The sequence below is a fragment of the Podarcis vaucheri genome (genome assembly GCF_965113315.1).
Source record: "Podarcis vaucheri genome assembly, chromosome: 16".
Lineage (NCBI taxonomy): Eukaryota > Metazoa > Chordata > Lepidosauria > Squamata > Lacertidae > Podarcis > Podarcis vaucheri.
Window position 1 is genome coordinate 15,885,071 of NC_138754.1, and position 22,029 is coordinate 15,907,099.

General features: G+C 49.1%; 1 protein-coding gene across 2 annotated transcripts; it reads left to right on the plus strand.

Moving 5' to 3' along the window:
- Positions 1–41: 41 nt before the first annotated feature.
- FRMD8 (FERM domain containing 8) lies at positions 42–17,143 on the plus strand. 2 transcript variants are annotated; one of them, XM_082204301.1, is made up of 11 exons: positions 42–222; positions 948–1,029; positions 2,729–2,896; positions 5,747–5,848; positions 6,397–6,455; positions 7,224–7,390; positions 9,213–9,437; positions 9,881–10,004; positions 11,503–11,646; positions 13,129–13,333; positions 15,338–17,143. In XM_082204301.1, the coding sequence occupies exons 2-11, from the start codon at positions 948–950 to the stop codon at positions 15,454–15,456; spliced, it is 1,395 nt and encodes a 464-aa protein (XP_082060427.1). In that variant the 5' UTR covers positions 42–222; the 3' UTR covers positions 15,457–17,143. The 2 variants fall into 2 exon arrangements, with proteins under 2 accessions (XP_082060427.1, XP_082060426.1); XM_082204300.1 differs by having other exon boundaries at positions 67–205.
- Positions 17,144–22,029: the final 4,886 nt, after the last annotated feature.

The following is a 22,029-nucleotide window of genomic DNA, read 5'->3' on the forward strand; positions in this document are numbered from 1 at the left end:
GGGGTGGGGAAACCCCGCCGCGCGCTCTTGCGCGTGCGCAGTTTCCCTCTCCTCCTCCCCGCCCGGTGAAATTCCTGGGCTGGCAGGAGCAGCCAATAGGCGAGCTCGGAAGGAGTGACGCCAGACGCAACGGGGGTGGGTCCCCTGTTAGAACTGCAGAACTTTCCTCCTTGCAACGAAAGCAGGAAGGAAAAGGAGGACACAGGTGAGACTGGGGGGCAGGTAGGCAGCGCGCTCCCCCCGCCCCGGCTGCCGTCCCCTAGGGACTTTCTCTCCCCCCTCTGCTCTGAGTGCGCCCCCTCCCCATCTCACTTGGCCCCCACCCACCTGGGCAAGGCTCCAGCACCCCCTCCCCGGCTCACCTGGGTAGCGCAGCGCCTAGCCACGCCCCTCCGCCCTCTGGGTCCAGCGGAGCAGGGCGGAGAATTTCCTAGGACCCTGCCCCGAGAGGAGTGCAATCTCACTTGCTGGAGACGGGAGAAAGTTGGTCGGGATGGGGTGGCGTGGTGAAACAAAGGGAAAGGGCGCAATGCCCTTGTGCAGCCTTCTGACCTCCTCCTTACACAGGTAGCAGGGCCGCAGGACATCAAAACCTGCGCTGCATCCACAGTCGGGGATGGGGGTGTCTTTTTAACTGCGCCAATTCCAGCCTGAAAAACGCTGGAGAGCCGCTGCTGCCTGTCAGTGCAAACAGCTTTGAGCTAGATGGACCAGTATAAGGCACAGGTGAGTAGGTGGAGCTGGAAATGTCCCCAGCCTGAAACCCTGGAAGCCAGTCAGTGTAGCATCGCAACTGCAAACTTGCTGCTTGGTTTACCAGACATGGTGTATGGCACCTTCAACCCACTACAAATCAACTTCCTCTCCTCAAGTATATCCTGCAGCTGGGATTTGAACCCGCACCCAATTCCTCACATTTCATATGTGCACCTGCTTTGTCTCTGCAGATGGAGGGGGACCGGCTCGGTGTACCCCAAAGCACAGAGGACCACTCCCAGCGGAGCAGCATCTCTTCCGCAGGACCCCGAAGTGAGTGAGAAGGGGGAGGGGCAGAAGAAAGGGCCTGGAAAGGGGGGCATCGCAGGGGGGTTCTCGACCCTCATACACCAGATGCTGGAAGGGAACAGGCCTGAGCAGGGTTGGGGTTCGTGGTTCTGGGATAAACCCTCAAGATCTTCAAGGTCCTGCCTTTGGCTTGACAGGCCACATTGTTCCGTGGGTGGTGGAAAGTAGGGCATGTCGAATTCTTCAGCTTTCAAATTCCCAAAATGAGGTGACCTAAAAAGTTGTAACATGACTTATAATAATAATAATTTATTATTTATACCCCGCCCATCTGGCTGGGTTTCCCCAGCCACTCTGGGCGGCTTCCAACAGATTAAAATACAATACCCTATTAAACATTAAATGCCTTCAGGTGTCTTCTAAAAGTCTGGTAGTTGTTTCTCTCTTTGACATCTGGTGGGAGAGCGTTCCACAGGGCAGGTGCCACTACCAAGAAGTCCCTCTGCGTGGTTCCCTGTAACTTGGCTTCTCGCAGTGAGGGAACCGCCAGAAGGCCCTTGGAGCTGGACCTCAGTGTCCGGGCTAAACGATGGGGGTGGAGACGCTCCTTCAGGTACAGTGGTGCCTCGCAAGACGAAATTAATCCGTTCTGCGAGTCTCTTCGTCTTGCGGTTTTTTCGTCTTGCGAAGCATGGCTATTAGCGGCTTAGCGTCTTTAAGAAAAAGGAAACAAACTCGCAAGAACTCGCAAGATGTTTCGTCTTGCGAAGCAAGCCCATAGGGAAATTCGTCTTGCGGAACGACTCAAAAAACGGAAAACTCTTCCGTCTTGCGCGTTTTTTGTCTTGCGAGGCATTCATCTTGCAAGGTACCACTGTATACTGGACCGAGGCTGTTTAGGGCTTTAAAGGTCAGCACCAACACTTTGACTTGGGAATTCAAAAGATATTTTGGTTAAAGTAATATAATTTAGTTTTGCTTGGTAGTTACAATGTGTGTAAAATTGCATGGAAATCATTAAAAATGATTGGCAAGTACTTGCCAGTATTGTTTATTATTTTTTATTATTTAGCATTACCTGACATTTTAAAAGACAGCTATTTGAAACATTCAAATAATAATTAAAATTGGCAATAAGCTAAAAACATTACACATCAAGCTTCTACATACCTGGGTAGGTTTGCCTAAAAAAAATAAAAATGGAGACAGTAATGCTTCTGTAAAGCAGTTGCCTAAAACCACAGGAGGGGAGGGGGGCTTTTGCGTTCAAGTCCTGCTTGCCGGTTTCCCATTAGGGCACCTGGTTTGCCGTTGTAAGAAGCGGATGCTGTACTACATGGGCTCCCTTTGGCCTGATCCAGCAGGCTCTCCTCATTTACTTAAAATGTTCTCGGCAGGTGCCGAAAAGAATACAATGATGTCATTCGGCAGGGAGTTCCAAAGTTCAGGTGCTGCCACACTAAAATATCTTTTAACAAATACAGAGCAGGTATTATGTGACAAATCAAAGCGACCAAGTGTGGTAAAGCAGTCTGGTTTAGATGCCTGACTGCGTCTGGTTTCTTCATCTGAATATTGAAGGAGATTGTTGGTTTTGGGGGCTCCTGCGTCATTTGCACACAAAACGGGGTGGGAGTTTAGCGGGAATCTGGATCTCCTGTGACCTCTTCTCAGTTGCAAGAAATGTGTTCATGTCCCAATCCTCCTCCTCCTCTTGTCCCAGACCTGGACGTCCTGGTGTACCTGATCGATGACACGGTGGTCCGGCTAACAGTGGACAACCTGCCGTCAATCACGGCCCACGAGCTCCATCGGATTATCTTGGAAAGCCTGAGGTTGCCTGAGGGGGCCCTGGAGCTATTTTCTCTGTGGCTGGTCTCCCCATTTCTTGGTAAGGCTCCGCGGCTCCTTTCTAAATGAGCCCTTAACTCTGTCGCTGCTCCTAGCACCCCTGGAGAATCTGTTGTTATGCCAGCTAGCGGTGAGGGGTGCCTGAGCATGTGCAAAGTGCCTTCCTCTCGCACCCACCTTCTCATGTTCCTTAACCCCAGAAGAAGGTGCACCTGAGCATGTGCAGAGTGCCTTTCCCATGGGTGATCTGCTGATTCCTGGCACTTCACAAACTGATTGTGGGATGTAAGCCGCAAATCTGCTTTTGAGAGCTCATGCAGCAACCTGAGTGGATGACTAAGGTGTGAGTCAAGCAAGTCCCAGGTTTGAAAGTTGCTTGTGGCAGGAGCCCCTGAGGTTGCTTTGAGCAATCTGCCGTTCTCTCCGCCTAAGCCCACATCTGGACTTAGGTCATAAACTTGCTGACCTAACTTCAGCGATGTGGCAACCCTTGATGGATATTTTTCTTTGGAACTTCCCTCCAAAAACCCACACACCCTTTCCCTTGTTTCAAATGCATTGCTGTGTAAAATGTGTTGCTAGCGTAATTAGCACCATACAAATCAAATTCCAGGTCCTGCTTTGGGGCTCCCTGTTGGGGCATCCGGTTGTCCACTGTGAGAACAGGACGCTGGACTAGATGGGCCCCCTCCGGCCTGATCTAGCTGCAGAAGGGCTCTTCTCATGTTTGATTATTTTTCTAAAAAAAAAATAGCCCTCCTGTTCCTAGAATCATAGAATTGCAGAGTTGGAAGGGACCCCAAAGGGTCATCCAGTCCAACCCCCAGTTTTTGAAATTAGCCAGGCACCAGGCTCATTCTTGCAACAGGTGCGGGTCCAATTGTGACCAAATGGAGCTCTCTAGATGCCAGGTTGGCGACTGGGAAAGCAAAATGTCACTTGGAGAAGGATCTAAAATATTTTCCTTGGTGCTTGCATTTGTTTTATTTTGGATTGTTTTATGTTTTAATGTGTTGCGACTGCTTTGAGATTCATTGTTTAAAATAGAAATGAAAAGAAAATCATCATCATAAGCTCCACCAAGGGGGAAATGGCATCTGAACATTCCATTGTGGTAACCATTTGGTGATTGGGTTATACAGTGGTGCCTCGCAAGACGAAATTAATTCGTTCCGCAAGTTTTTTCTTCTTGCGAGTTTTTCGTCTTGCGAAGCACGGTTTCCCATAGGAATGCATTGAAAATCAATTAATGCGTTCCTGGGGAAACCGCTTGCCAGGCTGGCGGTGCGGAGAAGGGCTTTTCTCCACACCGCAAGCCTTCAGGACAGGTACGGGAACAGAGGGGAAGGTGCGCAGCGCTTTCCCTCTGTTCCCGGGGCTTGCGTGGGAGGAGGGTTTTTCCTCCCCACCGCCAACATTCAGAACAGCATTCTGAATGTTGGCGGTGGGAAGGAAAACCCTCCTCCCACCCCAACTCTTCAGGAAAGCCATCCGATGCCGGGTGGCGGGAGAAGGTGTCCCCCCCCCCCGGCATCGGAGCTTCGTTCCGATGCCGCGCGGCGGGAGGAGGCTTTTCCCCTCCCCCACCCGGCATCGGAGCTTCGTTCCGATGCCGCGCGGCGGGAGGAGGCGTTCCCCCCCCCGCCGCCCGGCATCGGAGCTTCGTTCCGATGCCGCGCGGCGGGAGGAGGCGTTCCCCCTCCCCCGCCCGGCGTCGGAGCTTCGTTCCGATGCCGCGCGGCGGGAGGAGGCGTTCCCCCTCCCCCGCCCGGCGTCGGAGCTTCGTTCCGATGCCGCGCGGCGGGAGGAGGCGTTCCCCCTCCCCCGCCCGGCATCGGAGCTTTGTTCCGATGCCGCGCGGCGGGAGGAGGCGTTCCCCCTCCCCCGCCCGGCATCGGAGCTTCGTTCCGATGCCGCGCGGCGGGAGGAGGCGTCCCCCCCCCCGCCGCCGCCCGGCATCGGAGCTTCGTTCCGATGCCGCACGGCGGGAGGAGGCTTTCCCCCTCCCCCGCCCGGCATCGGAGCTTCGTTCCGATGCAGCGCGGCGGGAGGAGGCGTTCCCCCCCCCCGACGCCCGGCATCGGAGCTTCGTTCCGAAGCCGGTGGTGGGAGGAGGTCCGAGGACAGTGGGGAAGACGCGCTGCGCTTCCCCGCTGTCCCTGAGATTTCCCTATGGGCTGTCGTCTTGCGAAGCAAGCCCATAGGGAAATTCGTTTTGTGAAGCGCCTCCGAAACGGAAAATCCTTTCGTCTAGCGGGTTTTCCGTCTTGCGAGGCGTTCGTCTTGCGGGGTACCACTGTATAGCTGAGTTTCTGCAGTGTAGGAGTCACAGCTAACTGCATCAGTGCCTCAAAATAGTTTACAAAATAAAAACACACAATATACAAAATTTAGAACTCAGCTTAAGCAACAGAGATGAAAACATATGAGCAGCATATACAGTGCAAAAGGCTTACTGGAATGTTCAGTTGTTTTAGCCAGGTGTCTTAAACTTAGCAGGGATGGTGCCTGCTTGATTTCTAGTGGCAGGGAGTTCCATAGAATTGGGCCCAACACACTGAGACAAAATAGGAAGCGCATGAAACACTTTCTCCAAATGTGGGTAATGGAATGGGCTGATGACACTGTCTTTCCTCTTGTTATCAAGTGAGCTTTGCCAGCTCTGGGAGCGATCCAGTGCTGCGCTTGCAAATGATCTTAAGTGATCTGAGATGGAAGGGTCCAAGTGGTCTCTGATGCATCCTGAACAAAAGTTGTTCAGGGCTTTGGAAATTAATGCTTTAGCCTTTAGCCTTCCCTTTGGCTGGAGGGGTCAGTCTCTGGGGAGCCTGCTGAATGCCGTCACTCTCTGTCATCTTTTTTTTTCTCTCTCTCTCTCTCATCTTGGCAGAACTGCAGCTGAAGCCCAAACACCAGCCCTACAAGGTCTGCCGCCAGTGGCAAGACCTCCTCTTCCGCTTCACCAGCTGCTCCAAGGATGAGATCTTCGAAGGTGTGGATGTGAGCAAAGTTCCCTCCTCCGGCCCCCCAAACTGCTGGCCTTCTCCTACCCTTCTGCTGCAACTGGGCAGAGAGTTTGGGGGCCTGCTGGTTGCAGCCTCCCTTTCGAGATGGGGAGGGACGCCTAGTGGGCAAGCCGGCACCAATCCGCACAGTAGTTCTGGAGGCTGTTGGGGATGTGGGATGGAGTCCCTTCTGTGGCTGCCTGCCTGGCAATGCCATGGGCAGGTATGGCTTCCCCTGGAAGCAGCCTGCACTGCAGGGTTCTCACAACTCTCAGCTTTCTGGGCCTGCAGGAGAGGCTGTTTTGCTTTTGACGTGCCCCATATAGCCGCGTTCTTGAGCTGCAACTGGTCCCCTGCTTCTTTTAATTAGACAAATTCGTGGAGGGCAGGATTATGCTCTGCCTTCTACGGCTGGAGGCAGCAGTGCTTTTGAATCCCAGGTTTCTGGAAACCATGGGAGGGGGAGAGTTGCTGCTGCTGCTGCCACTGGCTTCATCCCGCAGGACAGTTCTTAGGTTCTCTTTCTCCTCATCAGATGAGCCGTCACTGCAATTCCGAAGGAACATCTTTTTCCCAAAGAGGAAGGAGGCCCAGGTGAGTTCTCCCAATGGTATCCTCTAATTGCATAGTTTTCTTTACTCTCTAGGTAGTGCCATTGCACAGTACGACAGATTCACAAAGGAGAGGTCTGTTGACTCTGTTATGGCCTTTACAATTGGAAGCAGCAATGCTTCTGAATCTTAGCATCTAGGGGTTGAAAGGCCAGCTGGCTCAGCCCCAGCTGGAACGTCTCCCTCTCAGCCTTGCCACTGCGAAGATTCATCGACCTCTGCTCTGACATACATCAGCTTGCAGACTTGAGCACACTTTGCTCAGCAGTGTATACTACGCAACAGAAGAGGCTTGAGGCTGTAGATACATACTAAACTATGCATTTATTAAACAAAAATCAGGACAAAGAAACATGTTGTCTTTCCTTGCCATCTTCTCGGAGAGAGAGAACAAACAACAGCTACACAGAGCGGAAGTTCCGCTTACGTCAGCAGTCTGTGCTGGAATGTAAACAGACACGCGACACGCAACAATCCCATGTCTGCAGCAAAAAGGTGGAATGGAATCCTCAGCACTGAATACCAGTTGCTAGAAACCCCAGGAGGGGAGAGTGTTGCTCCATGTTCTCGAGTCCTCCTTGAGGATTTCCCCTTTGAGGCATTTGCTTGGCCACTGTGAGAACAGGATGTTGGCCCAGATGGGCCTGATCCAGCAGCCTCTTCTTACATTCTCTGCCCCTTCCCCTGTTTGGCTTTTGAACCTGCTTGCTGTCTGTGTGCCCATCCTCATTTCTTGTCTCCTTGTCCCAAGATCCAGGATGAAGATGTCCTGCGGCTCTTGTACGAAGAAGCCAAGTACAACATCCTGGAAGGGCGGTACCCTTGTGACCTGGCGGACTGCGAGGTGCTGGGAGCCTTGGTTTGCCGGGTGAACTTGGGGCGCTACGATCCGGAGCAGCACACAGCCAGTTTCTTGAAGTAAGTGGACACAGCTGTGGGGCTGAGATCTGTGGGGTGCTCAGCCCTTAATGGGGGGGGGATTGGGTGCCTGTGCAAGGTGGGGCTGGGGAAGGCAAATAAGAGGGTCTCCGAAGGCTCTTGAGGCATCAAAAATGGCCCAGATATAAAAGGAGGTGGTAATATTTGCAAATGCTAAAATGTTGTATGTGTGTGAATTGACAAGTGGAAAGCTGATGGTTAAGGATAATAAGTTTTAAAACAACAATAAAAAACTATTGTAATAGAAGATTAATTGTACGGAATGGAATGTTAACTAGAAAAAACACAGCAGCAACTAGAGGAAACTTTGGGCACATCAAGAATTGGAAAACAATTTTTTTTTTGGGGGGGAGTATTAAATGTGTTTTAATTTGTGGCTGGTAGAATTTGGAGAATCAATAAAAATGTTTTGGCAAGAAAAGGGAGGAGGTGGCAAACACCAGTGAGCTGGTGTGGAGGGAAGAGGAAAGGTGTGGGGAGACTTTCCAACCACAGCAATGGAATCCTAGAGTTAGATGGAACCAAATGCAAGTTGAAGGAAGATAGCTCACACCCTGTCCCCAAGTGGAGGGCGATAAAGCCGGGGGGCTGGGAGTAGGTGATAGGGGGCCAGTGAAGGATGCAATAGCATGCGAAAGACTGCATGCACACCATATGTTGAAAGCACATTTAATGCACATTCCCCCCTCCCCCCCAAAAGAGGAGAAGAATGGGAACTGTAGTTCGCCCTCCTCAGAACTTCAGTTCTCAGCATGCTTGACAAACTACAATTCCCAGGATTCTTTGGGGGGAGTCATGTGGCTTAAATGTATGTTGTGTATGCAGTCACACTTTTCTGAGAAGAAGAGGTCGGTCGTCAATTTTAGTGAGCTAGCCCTAGTGGCCTTGACAACTTCCAGGTGAAACTATTCCACTATATAATCTTCATTACGCAAGGTGCAATTGAGAACAAAATAATCATAATTAAAAATTTAATCCATTTTTAATTAAAATCTCTAATTATACTTGTCTAAAAAGATCTGTTGTCTGCTTAGAAGTCCCCTCTGCTGACTTGCTCTGATCCTTTCCAGTTTTTTCACTCTGTTCTGTAGGTCCCAAAAGGGTAAAAATCTAATTAAGAAGCCGGTGATTTCTTGATCAGAACAGGCTGTTAATTCAAAAGAAACGTGTCTCAAGAATTTTTGCCTCCGGCCCATCATTTAAGGGACATTTTCATTGCCTAATGAATTGCGTCCCCCGTTGGCTGATTCAAACACAAATCCTTTGGGAGGCAGGAACCTCTTTTTGTCTGTCGCCTAACATGACCAAAAATCTTAGCATGTATGTCTGAAGAAAATGCGACTTTCTCCAGCACCTTTTGAAGTAGCTACTTGCTTGTAATTTCATAGCGAAGCTATGTGGACCATCCTTGTTGACCTGGCAGCCAAGAACAGGGTTAGCTGGTGAAGTGCCCTCCGTTCCCCGTGGACTACAACTTCCTTAGTGGGTCATGCAAACTGCTATTGTGAACAATGCTTTTTATAGGCAGCCCTGTATCAAAAAAGGGTTTTAATGCTGGATGTTTTGTTATGTTTTTATATGTGTTGGAATCAGCCTAGAGTGGCTTGGGCAAGCCAGCCAAAATTAATTGTTATATGGGGTGGGGGGCACTAGGAATGAGTTTATAGAAACACTGGTTTAGAGTGGCCCCTCATGAGGAAAACCCTGTAGGGCTGTAACCTGCACCCCACAGAGCATTGTGGGGGGCAGAGGGAGCTGTAACCTTACCCTGTGCTGAATGAGCTTTTTCCTCCCCTCTCAGAGAGAGGCTGGACTCTTTCCTGCCTTCCCACCTTTGCCGAAGAGGCCACAGACTCCTCTCGGCCCTGTGGAAGCGAGGCAGTGCCCACTCGCCTGCCGACGAACAGGGCCTTCTGCGAGCTTTCCGGGAGTTGCCCGAAGAGGAGGAGGCCTGCGAGGACCGGGCTGCCCTGCGCAAGCTTTACCACTCCTACCTGCAGAAGTGCCACGAACTGCCTCATTATGGGTAAGTCCGGTGGCTTGGTGGTTGTGGGGATGGGAGTGGGGATGCAGAATGGGCAACCTGGATGCCAGCATGGCACATCACAGGGTGGTTTCTGTCAGGGTGCCCTGGCCTTGCTGGCTGCCATGTTCATGGGCTGTCTGCGCGCTCTCTGCCTTCTGAACAGCATCCTGTTCTTGCGGAAGCCAAATACCCCTAAGAACCAATGAATCCAGATAGACTGCCTTTGGACCTGGAGGTTCCACAAGGGCATAAGAAGAGCCTAGCTGCTGGATCATGTCAAGGGAGGCCTGTCTAGTCTAGCATCCCATTCCCACAGTGGCTAACCCAGATGTCCCAGTGGGAAGTTCTAGAGCAAGCAGGACCTTATCACATACGCCGTCCTGTCTGCACTTGAGATTTCCCACTTGCAATTCTCTCCTTGTGTTTCTTTCCCTCCCTTCCAGGTGTGCCTTTTTCTATGGGGAAATTGACAAGCCCGCCCAGGGCCTGCTGCATCGGGGAGGGCGCAAGGCGGTAGTGGTTGCCATCAGCCTGGAGGGCGTCTCCATCATCGACAGCAAGGAGAAGGTAAACTCAAAAGATTCCTGCTTTGCAGCGGGTTAGGCAAGACGACCCTTGAGGGGGGTCTCTTCCATCTCTACGATTCTGTGAACTTTACAGTTCTATGATTCTAGGGGTGAGCGAGCCCTCCTCCCACTGGGGCCTGCGCTCTTTCTCTCAGGACCTGGACTAAGCCCTCTGCAGCTCTCCAGGCTCCAGAGCCCCTTCTGGCCTCGTGGACTGGGCTGTTTTGCAGAATTTGCAATATGGAGAAGGGGTGAGGGACTTGTCGGCAGAGGAAGAAGTGGTGTCTTGGGGCCCTTCCCTTCCCTTTCTTATTTATTTATTTATTAACCAAAAAAAGGGGGAGGGCAAATGAAAAGAAATAAAGCAACAATTTGGAGATCTAAACCATGAAGCATCACAGCCTGGAAGGTCAAAGGCACAAAGGTCCAACACTTCCCTCCCAAAGGAATCTGTCAGGGAACTGACATCGGAGCCAGAGGCGGAGGCGAGGCTCTCAAGCGATGCTGGAGAAGGGCCCAGCAGGGAGAGAGACAGCTCATCAGCTGGGGAAGGAAATCAGCGTAACACCAGGGATAAAGGGGGGCAGATGGGGGAATCGGCGAGGGGGCTCCAAGACTCCTCGCCGGAGACCAGCGGGGAGAGCACGGGTCCTCCACTACCCACACCCTCCCTGCGCAGAAGACTTCCGCGCAGGGAGAGTAGGAGGAGACTTGGGGTCAAACAGCTTTTATGCTGGAAAAGGTTTAAGAAACGCCCACTGACGGATTCTGCTAGTGACCGAGGCAGCCACGAAGTGAAGGGCTGTCCAGACAGAAAAGGTTTAACAAGGCAACATAGCCAGGAGTGACGGCAACTTACGCACGAGCAACCCCTATATTCATTACAGAATCATATAGTATTAACTCATACAAAAGCTCCTTTACAAGAAACAGAAGACTTGGGTTCTTTGTTTTTTAAGTATTCTCCGTCCTGTGAGTTCCATCATCATTCAAATAAAAGGTTCTGCTTAATCTTAAAGGAGCCAGATGTTTGTATGTGCTGGTATCACTGAGCAGATGTGTGGTGCCTCAATATTTGTATAAGGAATAAAATACTTTAGATACTTTCAGTTTAAAGAGATAACCTTTTCAATAAGCGATGTGTGGTGGGGGTCTTTTTCCAGTTCTGAAAGAGTCCAGGTGCCCAGTCTTGGGGCAGCGTATGAGCCAATAATAATACTAATTAATGCTAATTTTATTTTTTATACCCCACCCATCTGGCTGGGTTTCCCCAAGCACTCTGGGCGCCTTACAGCATATCTAAAAAGATAATGAAAACATCAAGCATTAAAAAAACCTCCCAATACAGGGCTGCCTTCAGATGTCTTCTAAAAGTTGTGTAATTCTTTATCTATTTGACATCTGAAGGGAGGGTGTTCCACAGGGACACATACACACATTCTTGCACCCCTTGCACACTATCCGTCTTTTCTGTTCACCCACCCCCTGTTTCCCGGCAGCACATCTTGCTTGGCCTGGCCTTCCAGGAGCTGTCCTGGGACCACACTTTCCCCAACGAGGAAGAGCACATCCTTTGGCTGGAGTTTGATGGGGAGAACGAGGGCACGCCCGTCAACAAACTCCTGAAGGTCTACTCCAAGCAGGTAAGAACCTAAGAAGGGTCTGCAGGACCAGGCCAGTGGCTCACATCCTCTTCTCACAGTGGCCAATCAGATGCCTTTTCTGGGAAACCTGCAAGCGGGATTCGAACACAAGACCCATCTCCCCTCCTGTGCTTCCCAGCAGCTGGTATTCAGAAGCATTGCTGTGCTCATGCGTGCATGAATAACTGGCAAGCACCAAACCCATATTTGGAAGAGCAACACTTTTAAAAATATTCTTAGCTTTTAACACAACGAAACAAAATAAATGACGTGCTGGCTGTCCAGCAATGATCCTCCACAAAATGTCTGGCCGCAGAAACAATTCTCACTTTGCATGGAGAACTCAGCCCATCTCTTCCAGGCTAAGAGATGCCTCGTCTTGGGGCCCAGCTTGTAAGAATATAAGGTGCCCCAAGACTGTCATAAGAAAAGTAGCTGTGTTTTTAAATGTATTGGGTGCCACAGAGCCTAGGACTTGCCTATCAGAAGGTCAGCGGTTCGAATCCCCGTGAGCTCCCGTTGCTCAGTCCCTGCTCCTGCCAACCTAGCAGTTCAAAAGCACATCAAAGTGCAAGTAGATAAATAGGTACCATTCCAGCAGGAAGGTAAACAGCGTTTCCGTGTGCTGCTCTGGTTTGCCAGAAGCGGCTTAGTCATGCTGACCACCCGGAAGCTGTACGCCGGCTCCCTCGGCCAATAAAGCGAGATGAACGCCGCAACCCCAGAATCAGTCACAACTGGACCTAATTGTCAGGGGTCCCTTTACCTTTACCTTTTTTACTTTTTTTTCTGCCTTTCCTCCAAGGAGTTCAAGGTGGCATAGCCCCCACCTTGTCCTCCTCACAACAACCCTGCGAGGAAGATAAAGCCAAGAGGAAATATAAATAATTATGTAATATTACTAACTTCAAAGGACGCGGGTGGCGCTATGGGTAAAACCTCAGTGCCTAGGACTTGCCAATCGTATGGTCGGTGGTTCGAATCCCCGCGGCGGGGTGAGCTCCCGTCTTTCGGTCCCAGCTCCTGCCCACCTAAGTGCAAGTAGATAAACAGGTACCGCTTTATAGCGGGAAGGTAAACGGCGTTTCCGTGTGCTGCGCTGGTGCCGGCTCGCCAGAGCAGCTTCGTCACGCTGGCCACGTGACCCAGAAGTGTCTTCGGACAGCGCTGGCTCCCGGCCTCTAGAGTGAGATGAGCGCACAACCCTAGAGTCTGTCAAGACTGGCCCGTACGGGCAAGGGTACCTTTACTTTACTAACTTCAAATAGTGACTGGCCTAAGGTCATCCAGTGTGCTTCATGTGAGCTTTGCGGGTAGGACTTCCTGTTTTAATTGTGCGCAGAGCCATGCATGTTGATGGCACTATATAATTCAATGCTAACAATAATGACCAAGTGGGGATTTGAACTCAGGTCTCCCAGGCCCTAGCCCAGCACTCTTAACCGCTGCAGTTAGCTGCTGCTGCTCCTTCCTTCCCTCCAGGCTGAACTTATGAGTGGCCTGATAGAGTATTGCATTGAGCTGAACACGGCTGCCGAGGGGGGAACTCTGGACCCCAGCGCTGCATCCTCCTCCTCTGCATCCCAGAGCCCCCCAACTGACAGGCGGCACCCCAAGCTCCAGCGGCAGAACAGCGTCCTCTGCAGCCGGATCCAGCATCTTTCGACCATAGACTATGTTGAGGATGGTAAGTTGGCAAAAGCGAGGAGCTGGGGTGGGTGCCAGATGCGGAAGGTTGTGTGGTGGAGAGGGTGGGAGACAATGCAGCCTGTGCTAGGGGTGGGGGGATGTTAAGTAATTTTTGGTGAGGTCTTTTGGCTTCCCAGAGGTAGATTGCGGTTGACCACTGTGGGAAACAGCTGCAGAGAGAGCCTGTGGCCTTCCAGGTACAGATGTACCTTGGTTGTCAAACGCCCTGGAACTCAGACATTTTGGCTCCCGAACGCTGCAAACCTGGAAGTGATTGTTCCTGTTTGCAAATGTTCTTTTGGAACACAAATGTCCGACGGGGCTTCCACGGCTTCTGATTGGCTGCAGGAGCTCCTGGCAGCCAATCAGAAGCCATAATTTGGTTTTGGAAGTCGAACAGACTTCTGGAATGGATTCCATTTGACTTCCAAGGTACAACTGTACCACATTATTTTGATGCCGTCTTTTGACTCCCCCAAAAAACCCCTCCCCAGGTGTCTGACAAATATATCTCAGGGGGCAGACGTTGCAGAACCACAGCTTCCAGCATCCCTCACCAATTGCCCCACTGACTGGGGGTGCTGGGAGTTGGAGCCCAACAACAGCGTTATGAAAAGGATCAAAAAAACGAAACTGGCGAATATCACAATGCTTACACACAAGCCTCTGTTGTGTCCCTTTTGGAGCTCTGTGTGGAGTTCCAGTTGCCTCGTCACAAAGTGCTGAGAGGGAAAGGGGTGACAAAATTGATTGAACAGCTGGAGCAGCTGCCCTTGCAATTTTCTTTTGTTGCATTTATTGTTGTCATTTAGTTGTGTCCAACTCTTCGTGACCCCCTGGACCAGGGCACGCCAGGCACTCCTATCTTTCATGGCCTCCCACAGTTTGGTCAAACTTATGTTCGTAGCTTCGAGAACAGTGTCCAGCCATCTCGTCCTCTGTCGTCCCCTTCTCCTTGTGCCCTCAATCTTTCCCATTTATAGCTTTTATAGCCCACCTTATTCTGCAAGAAGCTCAAGGTGGCACAGAGGGTTCTCCCCTCCTCATCTAATCCCCACCACAAGGTAGGCTAAACTGAGAGAGGCAGGGACACCCTGTAAGCTGTATGGCCAAGTGGAGATTTGAGCTCTGGACTCCCAGGTCCTAGTTTGACACACTAGGCACTACACCACAGGGGCTCAGGTGGACAGCGCTTGGGGCCCTTTAGCTTAGAAAAAAAAGTCAGGTGGGAACATGATAAGAGGTGTTTAAAACCATGCATGATATGGAAGAGGTGACTAGAGAGGGTTTTTCTCCTTCTTTCTCATTCTAGTAGAGTACTGTGAAAAGTAAGGGAGGGGTAGGAGACTTTGCCTGGACCCAGCACTTCTACACAAAGTTCATAGTTTGTAACGCAATATGGCATGGAAATAAATAAAATAAAAACCAAAATGCATTGTTAAACTATGGAACTCACTCCCACAAGAAGCAGCGACGGCCCACCAACTTGGATGGCTTTAAACGGGGATGAGGCAAATTTATAGAGCTGTAGACAGCCTCCAGGACCAGAAGCCCCCACCCCACCCCTAGGTGCCAGTGGCTTGGAATTGCAAAGAGCAGGAGGGGGGGGCCTGTTGGACTCATGTCCTGCTTCTTGGGCTTCCCAGGGTCAGGGTGCTGGGCTAGATGTACCAGTTCCCCACCCCTGATCTATCCAATTGTCAGATTAAACCCCTGATTTGATGACTGTTGGCCGTACCAGAGAAACAGAGCCTCCAAGCATAGGGACAGTCTACCTCAGATTGCTGAGTCCTTGGGATAAGGAACACTGAAGAGGGTTGTCGCCTCACTGCTCTGCTTGAGGAAAACGTGATGCTGGACTAGAGGGACATATATATTTTTAACAATCCCCCCCCCCCCCGGCAAGGTTCCTCTTGGGGTAGGAACCATTGTTATCTCTGCACTGCTGGACCTGGACTGGACTGCCTTGCTGTTGTTGAACAGTTTCTGCTTCTCTCCCCAGGGAAAGAAATCAAGAGGGTGAAACCCCGCCGGACTACCTCATTCTTTGGCCGCCAGTTGTCCAACGCCCCCACCTCCTACTTGGCTGTCCGGGGGGCAGAGAATCTGGAGCAGGGCTGACTGCCTTCAGCGGGTAGCATTATTGGGACCAATCGACTTGGGGGGCAGCTGAGCTGTCGGCATTCTAACCACCTTCTGGGATTGAAGCCAAACTCTCCCCCCTCCAAAATCCCACACCCACAATACATCTCAAGTAACTTTTCTCCCCATTTCTGAGTTTGTTCTCAGTGTGCAGCAGAGGATCCAGGCAGCTGAGTCCTGCCTCCTGCTCTGCTTTTTCTCCAAATTTGGTTCTGCTGCGCATATGAGGTTCAGGGCAAGGAGGAAGAACATTGGGGACCACTGTCAGAGGGAAAGCTGAGCTCTAATCTTGCATCAGATATCTGCTTGCCTTGACCTGCCTCTTATTCCAGCAGTTGCATCTTCAGAAACACTCTTTTTTGCAGACAAGATACTTGTTTCATTCATTTACTTCAAGCCCCGCTACATTTCTCCTGTTCCTTACAGAGAGCCTGGTGACTGGGGAGCTATAGGGGGGAAACATTTGAAGGAAGCAGGGCTGGGAGACACCGTTTCAGATTCAAGTCAGAGCATGTTTATTTGCAGAAGAGTTTGTCTGCCTGAGATGCAGCTCTGGTGAGTGAGCTCTGTACTAGCTACACCTCCCCACACCCAGCTACAGCCCCCAATGTTGGCATTCTGAAGGGGGTTTTTGTCTGCACATCTGAACAACTTCTTCATTCATCGTAAATGCCCCACTCCCAAAAAATAGGTTCCAATTTCCTTGAAGTAGCCTGAACATAGCCATATGTTGGTACTGCTGCAAGGAAGGATTTATGCAACACGAGGGCTCCACACATTTTATTTCTTTTTGCCTTTTGCAGAAAATTTAATTTCACTCCAGAATTGTAACAGGGAATGTTATTAAGCATTTTACCTTAGCAGGCTGGGAATATTCAAAACAAAGGTGTGCTCTGAGAGATGTGAACTCTAGGGGAGAAATGTGCCATATTTCCATTTTATATTTGGGTGTTTAGAAAGGCACTATTGCATTTTCAGATAGGGCACAGCTGGATTGTGATGTGTGTACACATACCCCATCGACACGTCTGGAAGCCTCCCAGAATTGGGCAAGAAATGAGTGGTGTTTAGTGCATCTATTAACTTTAAACATACGTACCCTGTTTGAGGTTGTACATTCACTTCTGCACTTGGGAGAAAAAAACTATATTGAACTGCTGCAAGCAACTTTGAACCCAAAGAACTTTTTTGTGGCAGAGGGTGGATGTCATTACATCTAGAAAAGCCCTAGCTTTGCCAGTTCAGGGACTGGGAAACTTGTGGCCCTGCAGATGTTGAGCCAGTGGTCAGTGCTGATGGGAGCTGGTGTTGCACAGATCTCCTCACCATTTTCCTTCTCCCTAAGCCTGCAGAGCATCCGTGAGGGATGTCTTTGCAGCTGTGATTGCTCCCCCCTCTGCCAGCATCTCTCTCCATGCTGTGCCTCTAAGGCCACCACTGCTGTTTGTAACTTGCTCGTAGGGACCTGGGCATTGGCCTAGCCACAGAATGCACGGTAGGAGAAACCTCATCTTGCAAGCAAAGTTTGGGGAAAGTGCCTTTTTTTTAGCTTCCAAAGAAATACTATGCAACGTGTTTTACACTAATCTTTATTTTCAGTGTGTGTTAACTCACTAACTTTGTATAAAGGATCATTTGTTTGTTGCAATAAAGATGGTGGATCTGAGTATGCGCTGTATTGTTTTAAAACATCACTTTTTTTTATTCTGAGCATGTCCAAAGTATCGGGGATAGGCTGAACATCCTCTGTTCCTGCTAAAACTGCAGCGTTGCAGTGCTTGCATCAAACATATCACAATAAAAGATGCTCTGACCTTTTTCTCTCTATGGGCTGGGGTGGGGAGGGGAGGGAAACTACTCCAAGAGAGGGCAGAAACGAGGCTTCAGTTGCTCCTACTGGGCGTGCTCAGCATGCTTCCAAACGCTTGGCCAGGAATGCCATTTGTATAATTTACTGCTCATGTTCCAACCCCACCAGGGGCCGCCACTGCTCCGCATTCCCAACAGCTGCACATTCCTACCCTCCATGTTCTTCCTAGAAGTACGCCCTCTAAAATAACTCTCCAGCCCAGGCTATTCTCAGGGTTCCCACGTTTTTCTTGCCTTCTCCTCTCTTGCCCTACATGGGGCTCACGTCGTCTGCCTGGCATTTGAGCAAAGGTTTATATTTAAGCATTTAGTGCCAGGCCTACTTTAAGCCTAGGAATCTCCTTGTATTTCATTTTCGTAACAGTTTTCCTAATGCTGAGGCCAGAGGAAGTGGGGGGCAACTGAACAGGGGGCGAGGAGCAAGTGGCTGTCTTGTGTGTGTGCATTTGAGCACAGGCATCCCTGATGAGGGTGAAAGGATTCGAATGAAGACTTTCCCCTCTTCTGCTCCACCACAGTTTCTTACTCTTACAGTTATCTCCCACGTTCCTCTCCCAAGAAGCGCAAGGTGGCACACATTGCTCTCCCTCCTCATTTAATTCCCGCAACTATAACCCTGTGACTTGGGTTAGACTGGCCCAAGTGAGCTTCATAGCTGAGTGAGGATTTGAACCTTAGTCTCTCCCAGCTCCTAGTCTGCCATCCTAACCACTGATATCCTTAGCAGCAGCATTATTATTATTAACTACAATTATTATGTTAAACATATTTTATTGGTCACAAGTATTGGACTTGTTTCCAATAATCATAAGAAAAGACATTGCAAGTAGGTTGGATAGTCATGGATGTGTTAGTTGAGATTCCTGCATTGCAGGGAGTTGGACTAGAGATGACCCCTAAGGTAATATGATTATAGGTATAAAATGATGGGGGAGTATAAAATTAGGGGGAAAGAGCTCTGTTTAGTTCACTCCGTCTAAGAAATCTGTTTTTGTTATTATTAGATACACTTCAGCACCTTTGAAATCATTCCTAGTCAGCGCATAAGTTAATTACTGGCTTTAGGTGTTGTTTGCCCTGCTGGTCGGCTGCTTGGGAAGAGGCAATGGAAAATCTCAGGCTGGCCTTTGCTCAGCCCCCTTGCCACACCCCGCTGTGGTTGCAATGCAGAGCTTAGATGTCGACCTTGCGCAGAGGCAGGGGTGTGTCTGTGTGTGTGTGTTGGTTAGCAGAGGAGATGTGACGGACAAATGACAACTGCATTATGTTCGGCAAGAATTCTCGTAAAGGCCACAGTGTGCACAGGACACATTCTGGAGAAATGAGCAACGCAGCGATTTTAGAGGGAGGAACAGGCTCAAATCTCCACTCAGCCCTGGAGCTCTGCAGCTCTACCTCCACGGTTGGTGGCAGTGATGCTTCCGAATACCAGCCGCTGGAAACTGCAGGAGGGGGGAGGGATCTTGCACTGGAATTCTGCTTGCGGGTTTCCCAGAAGAGGCATCTGGCTGGCCACTCTGAAAAGAGGATGATGGACTAGGTGGGCCATTGGTCTGGTCCAGCAGGCTTTTCTCATGTGCTTACATTCTTATGAGAACTTTGGCCCAAACACTCTCGGCCTAGCCTACCTCACAGAGTTGCTATGAGCTCAAACTCACACCCCAACAATTGTAGCTCTTTCGGTGATGCTGGACCAGTCTCTCTCTCTCTCTCTGCCCCCCCAAGCTACCTCACAGGATTGTTGTGAGGATGAAAGGGAGGAGCCTAGTACACTGCCCTGATCAGCCAATAAATGGTGGCACCTGCACCATAGAGTATATTTTATGGCATTAACCATTCCAAGTGAAAATCTTTTCCACAGCAAAAATCTACTTGTTATCTAATCTTGTTATTTATACTGTATATAAATATTCTGTCTTCTTTTTAAAAAGAACATCTTTATCAACCTTGATTTATTTCTACGATAAAATCAAAAGTGGAACATTGACTGAATAAGTTTTTTTCATTCCTGATTTTAGGGGACTTTTTAAAGTGAATCAAACATAGTGGTGGTCAAGGTATTTTTGAATGTTGGTTATAATCTGGATGGTTATGGGAGCTACTTCTTAAAGCAGTGTGGGGATTTTATTTAGCACTGTGTCATCAAACATAAAATATATTTTTCAGACTGCTAAGATGTAACCCCATAGATCACTGTCAATAAATCAAGGGCAGTTGCTGCAGTGGCAAGTAAGAGTCTCCCCAACTGAAGAAAACAGAGCTCTGGTCTCAAACGGGTTGCTGCTATATTTAACGACTCCTGCAGGCTTGGATAGCTTTCCAAAAACAACTTAAAATGCTGGTGCTAACTTTGAAAGGCTTGGGACCCAAATACCTGAGGGGGGCCCTATTCCCAATATCAGCCTGCCTGTGTCTTTTTAGATGTTCTATAGAGTCCCTTCTCCAAATATCCTCTTAAGCAGAAGTATGCTTAATAAATAGGCATTTCCTGTGGTGGCACCCCAGCTTTGCCCCACCCCAAAGAAGCACCTTCCTATCCGCCCAGACATGTTTCTAGCCTGACTCTTTAATTCACCATATTCTTGCTTGTTGGTTTTCACATTCTATTTTTATGCTGTAAGTTACTTTGTTAACCCTTGAAATCTTTTGCTGACAGCTGGCTAATAAATGCTTTCAAGACATAAATAAACTGTGTGGGGTATATTTAGCACATGGTCTGCTTCATGAATCATAAATGCACTTGTGACATCCCTGTATGTCTCAGAATCTTCTTGTTCTATTTGGGTGTCTGAGATTCATTGAGCTATAGAGAAGGAAATGGCCCAGGAGGCGGGTGAGAAAAGAAGAGTTGGCATAATCATTTCGCATAAGCCATGGATTGGGAGTGAGTGGGCAGTGCTGTGGTTTTCACCAATACGATCACAAGAAGTTAGACCATTGGTTCATCTAGCTAAGTATTACCTACACTGACTGGCAGCAGCTCTCCAGAATTTCAGACAGGGTTCTCTTCCAGTCCTACCGGCAGATGCCAGGGATTGAACTTGAGGCCTTCTGCATGCAAAGCCAATGCTCTCCCACTGAGCCACAGCCTTTCCCCTTGGCAAAAGTACTACTTGTGTCTGAAAGGTCAACCTTCAAAGGTCTTGCAATAACTCTGCTTCTGATAATAATAAAATGACTGGACCAGGAGCTACTTGCAAGCTATTAAAATAGCAAATTGTTTCATGCTATGTCTGACATCACCCAAATGCCGTGGGAGAGAATTGTGCCAATTGTGTAAAAGCTCTGCCCTTACGAAGGTTCAGGGTGTACAATATACACCGTTTGTGTGGAAAAAATACCGAAATATTCCCTTCCACATCTTACTGGGCCCTTCTACAAATTACTGTCAGACTTCTGTTGATCTGCAATGGGAGCTCTTAGCATTGCAGAAACTATTTCTCATTTACCACGTCATCATCTATCATTGCTCTTGGCAGCTGTGTGACAGCCATAAAGTCAGCAGGTGAAGCTTTTCCTAGCATGGGGATTAAGGAATGTCGAAGGCTGCACCCGTGCAACTTCCTCCTATTAAAAGCACAGGAGCCCTTCAGGGGGAAGAGAAAGTGGGTGAAAGGGAAGAATGTAGGAACATCCCTCTTGGTTTCGATTCCTGCCATTCTAGGAATTAGGGACTCAGTCGGCAGCTGCCCACACTCACAAACATGTTTCACTGGCCAGAGAACACCTTATTAAATAGCACCTTATCAAATACAGAGGTTCTTCACTGGTGAGGCAGGTACACTGTGCATGCTCCTGGTACTAGTCTCCTCTGCTCAAGTTTGTAAGAGGAGGTTGCCAGTTTGCATGGAGGAGTTGGTGGTGCAAAGAGTTAAGCCCCTTTGGTTGGAAAACTGCCTGCCCCTTTTCTTCCTCCATAAGCCAATGCTTTCATACGTTTAAGAAACAAGAACACCTTTCAAGGAAATAGGAAAAATATGTAATATAACAATTGAGTAATCCCTTTCATTAGCATTATTGAGGAGTGAATAGCCAGATGTGTCATAAATACCGGTAATTGGTTTTGTTATTGTTAGTGGCAACACGAATGGAAAATTCCAGGCACTGGTGAACAGCCACAAGATTGTCAGTCAACTCCTGGTATGTTGAAGTGGCTTAGTTGAAAAACTAACCTGCCAAGTAAAAGTGGCCAGAAACAATAATCCACCATCTTTTTATATGTTTTTGGCATCTATTCATTTCCTTTATGTGCCGTGAAGAATGGATGAGAAAGCCACCCAAACGCATTGGAACTTATACAGAGATTTGCTTTTCTAAAGATATCCTCCAAATCTACATCTCATTAAAGACACTGAAATGCTTGAATTGGCAAAATGCAAACACCTGCTTTTGTCTGTTAAATACACTGTTACATACATACATGTTTTGTTTTGGTTATATTCCTGTCTAGCTAGCTAAAACAAGCACACAAGAGGAAAGAGCCAAATCGCAAGTTGCATTGTGTTTTATTTTGTAAACTTTGCATCTCCTCACAACCTGGTTTTCTTCCTGCTTGTCTTCTGAGGTTGGTGTCGTTGGCTGCTATTAGCTCATTTGGCTGCAGCAAATAGTCTTTGCGTGGGGAGGGATGATGCTCTGCTTCTGTCTTCCTGCAGACACTGCTGTGCTGAATCATCAGGATGA

Bases quoted from the DNA above. Each gene is read 5' to 3' on its own strand.
- FRMD8 (XM_082204301.1), top strand. From the start codon at position 948: ATGGAGGGGGACCGGCTCGGTGTACCCCAAAGCACAGAGGACCACTCC. The intron at 10,005-11,502 runs GTAAACTCAAAA...GTTTCCCGGCAG, and splicing joins TCATCGACAGCAAGGAGAAG to CACATCTTGCTTGGCCTGGC. The intron at 11,647-13,128 runs GTAAGAACCTAA...CCTTCCCTCCAG, and splicing joins TGAAGGTCTACTCCAAGCAG to GCTGAACTTATGAGTGGCCT.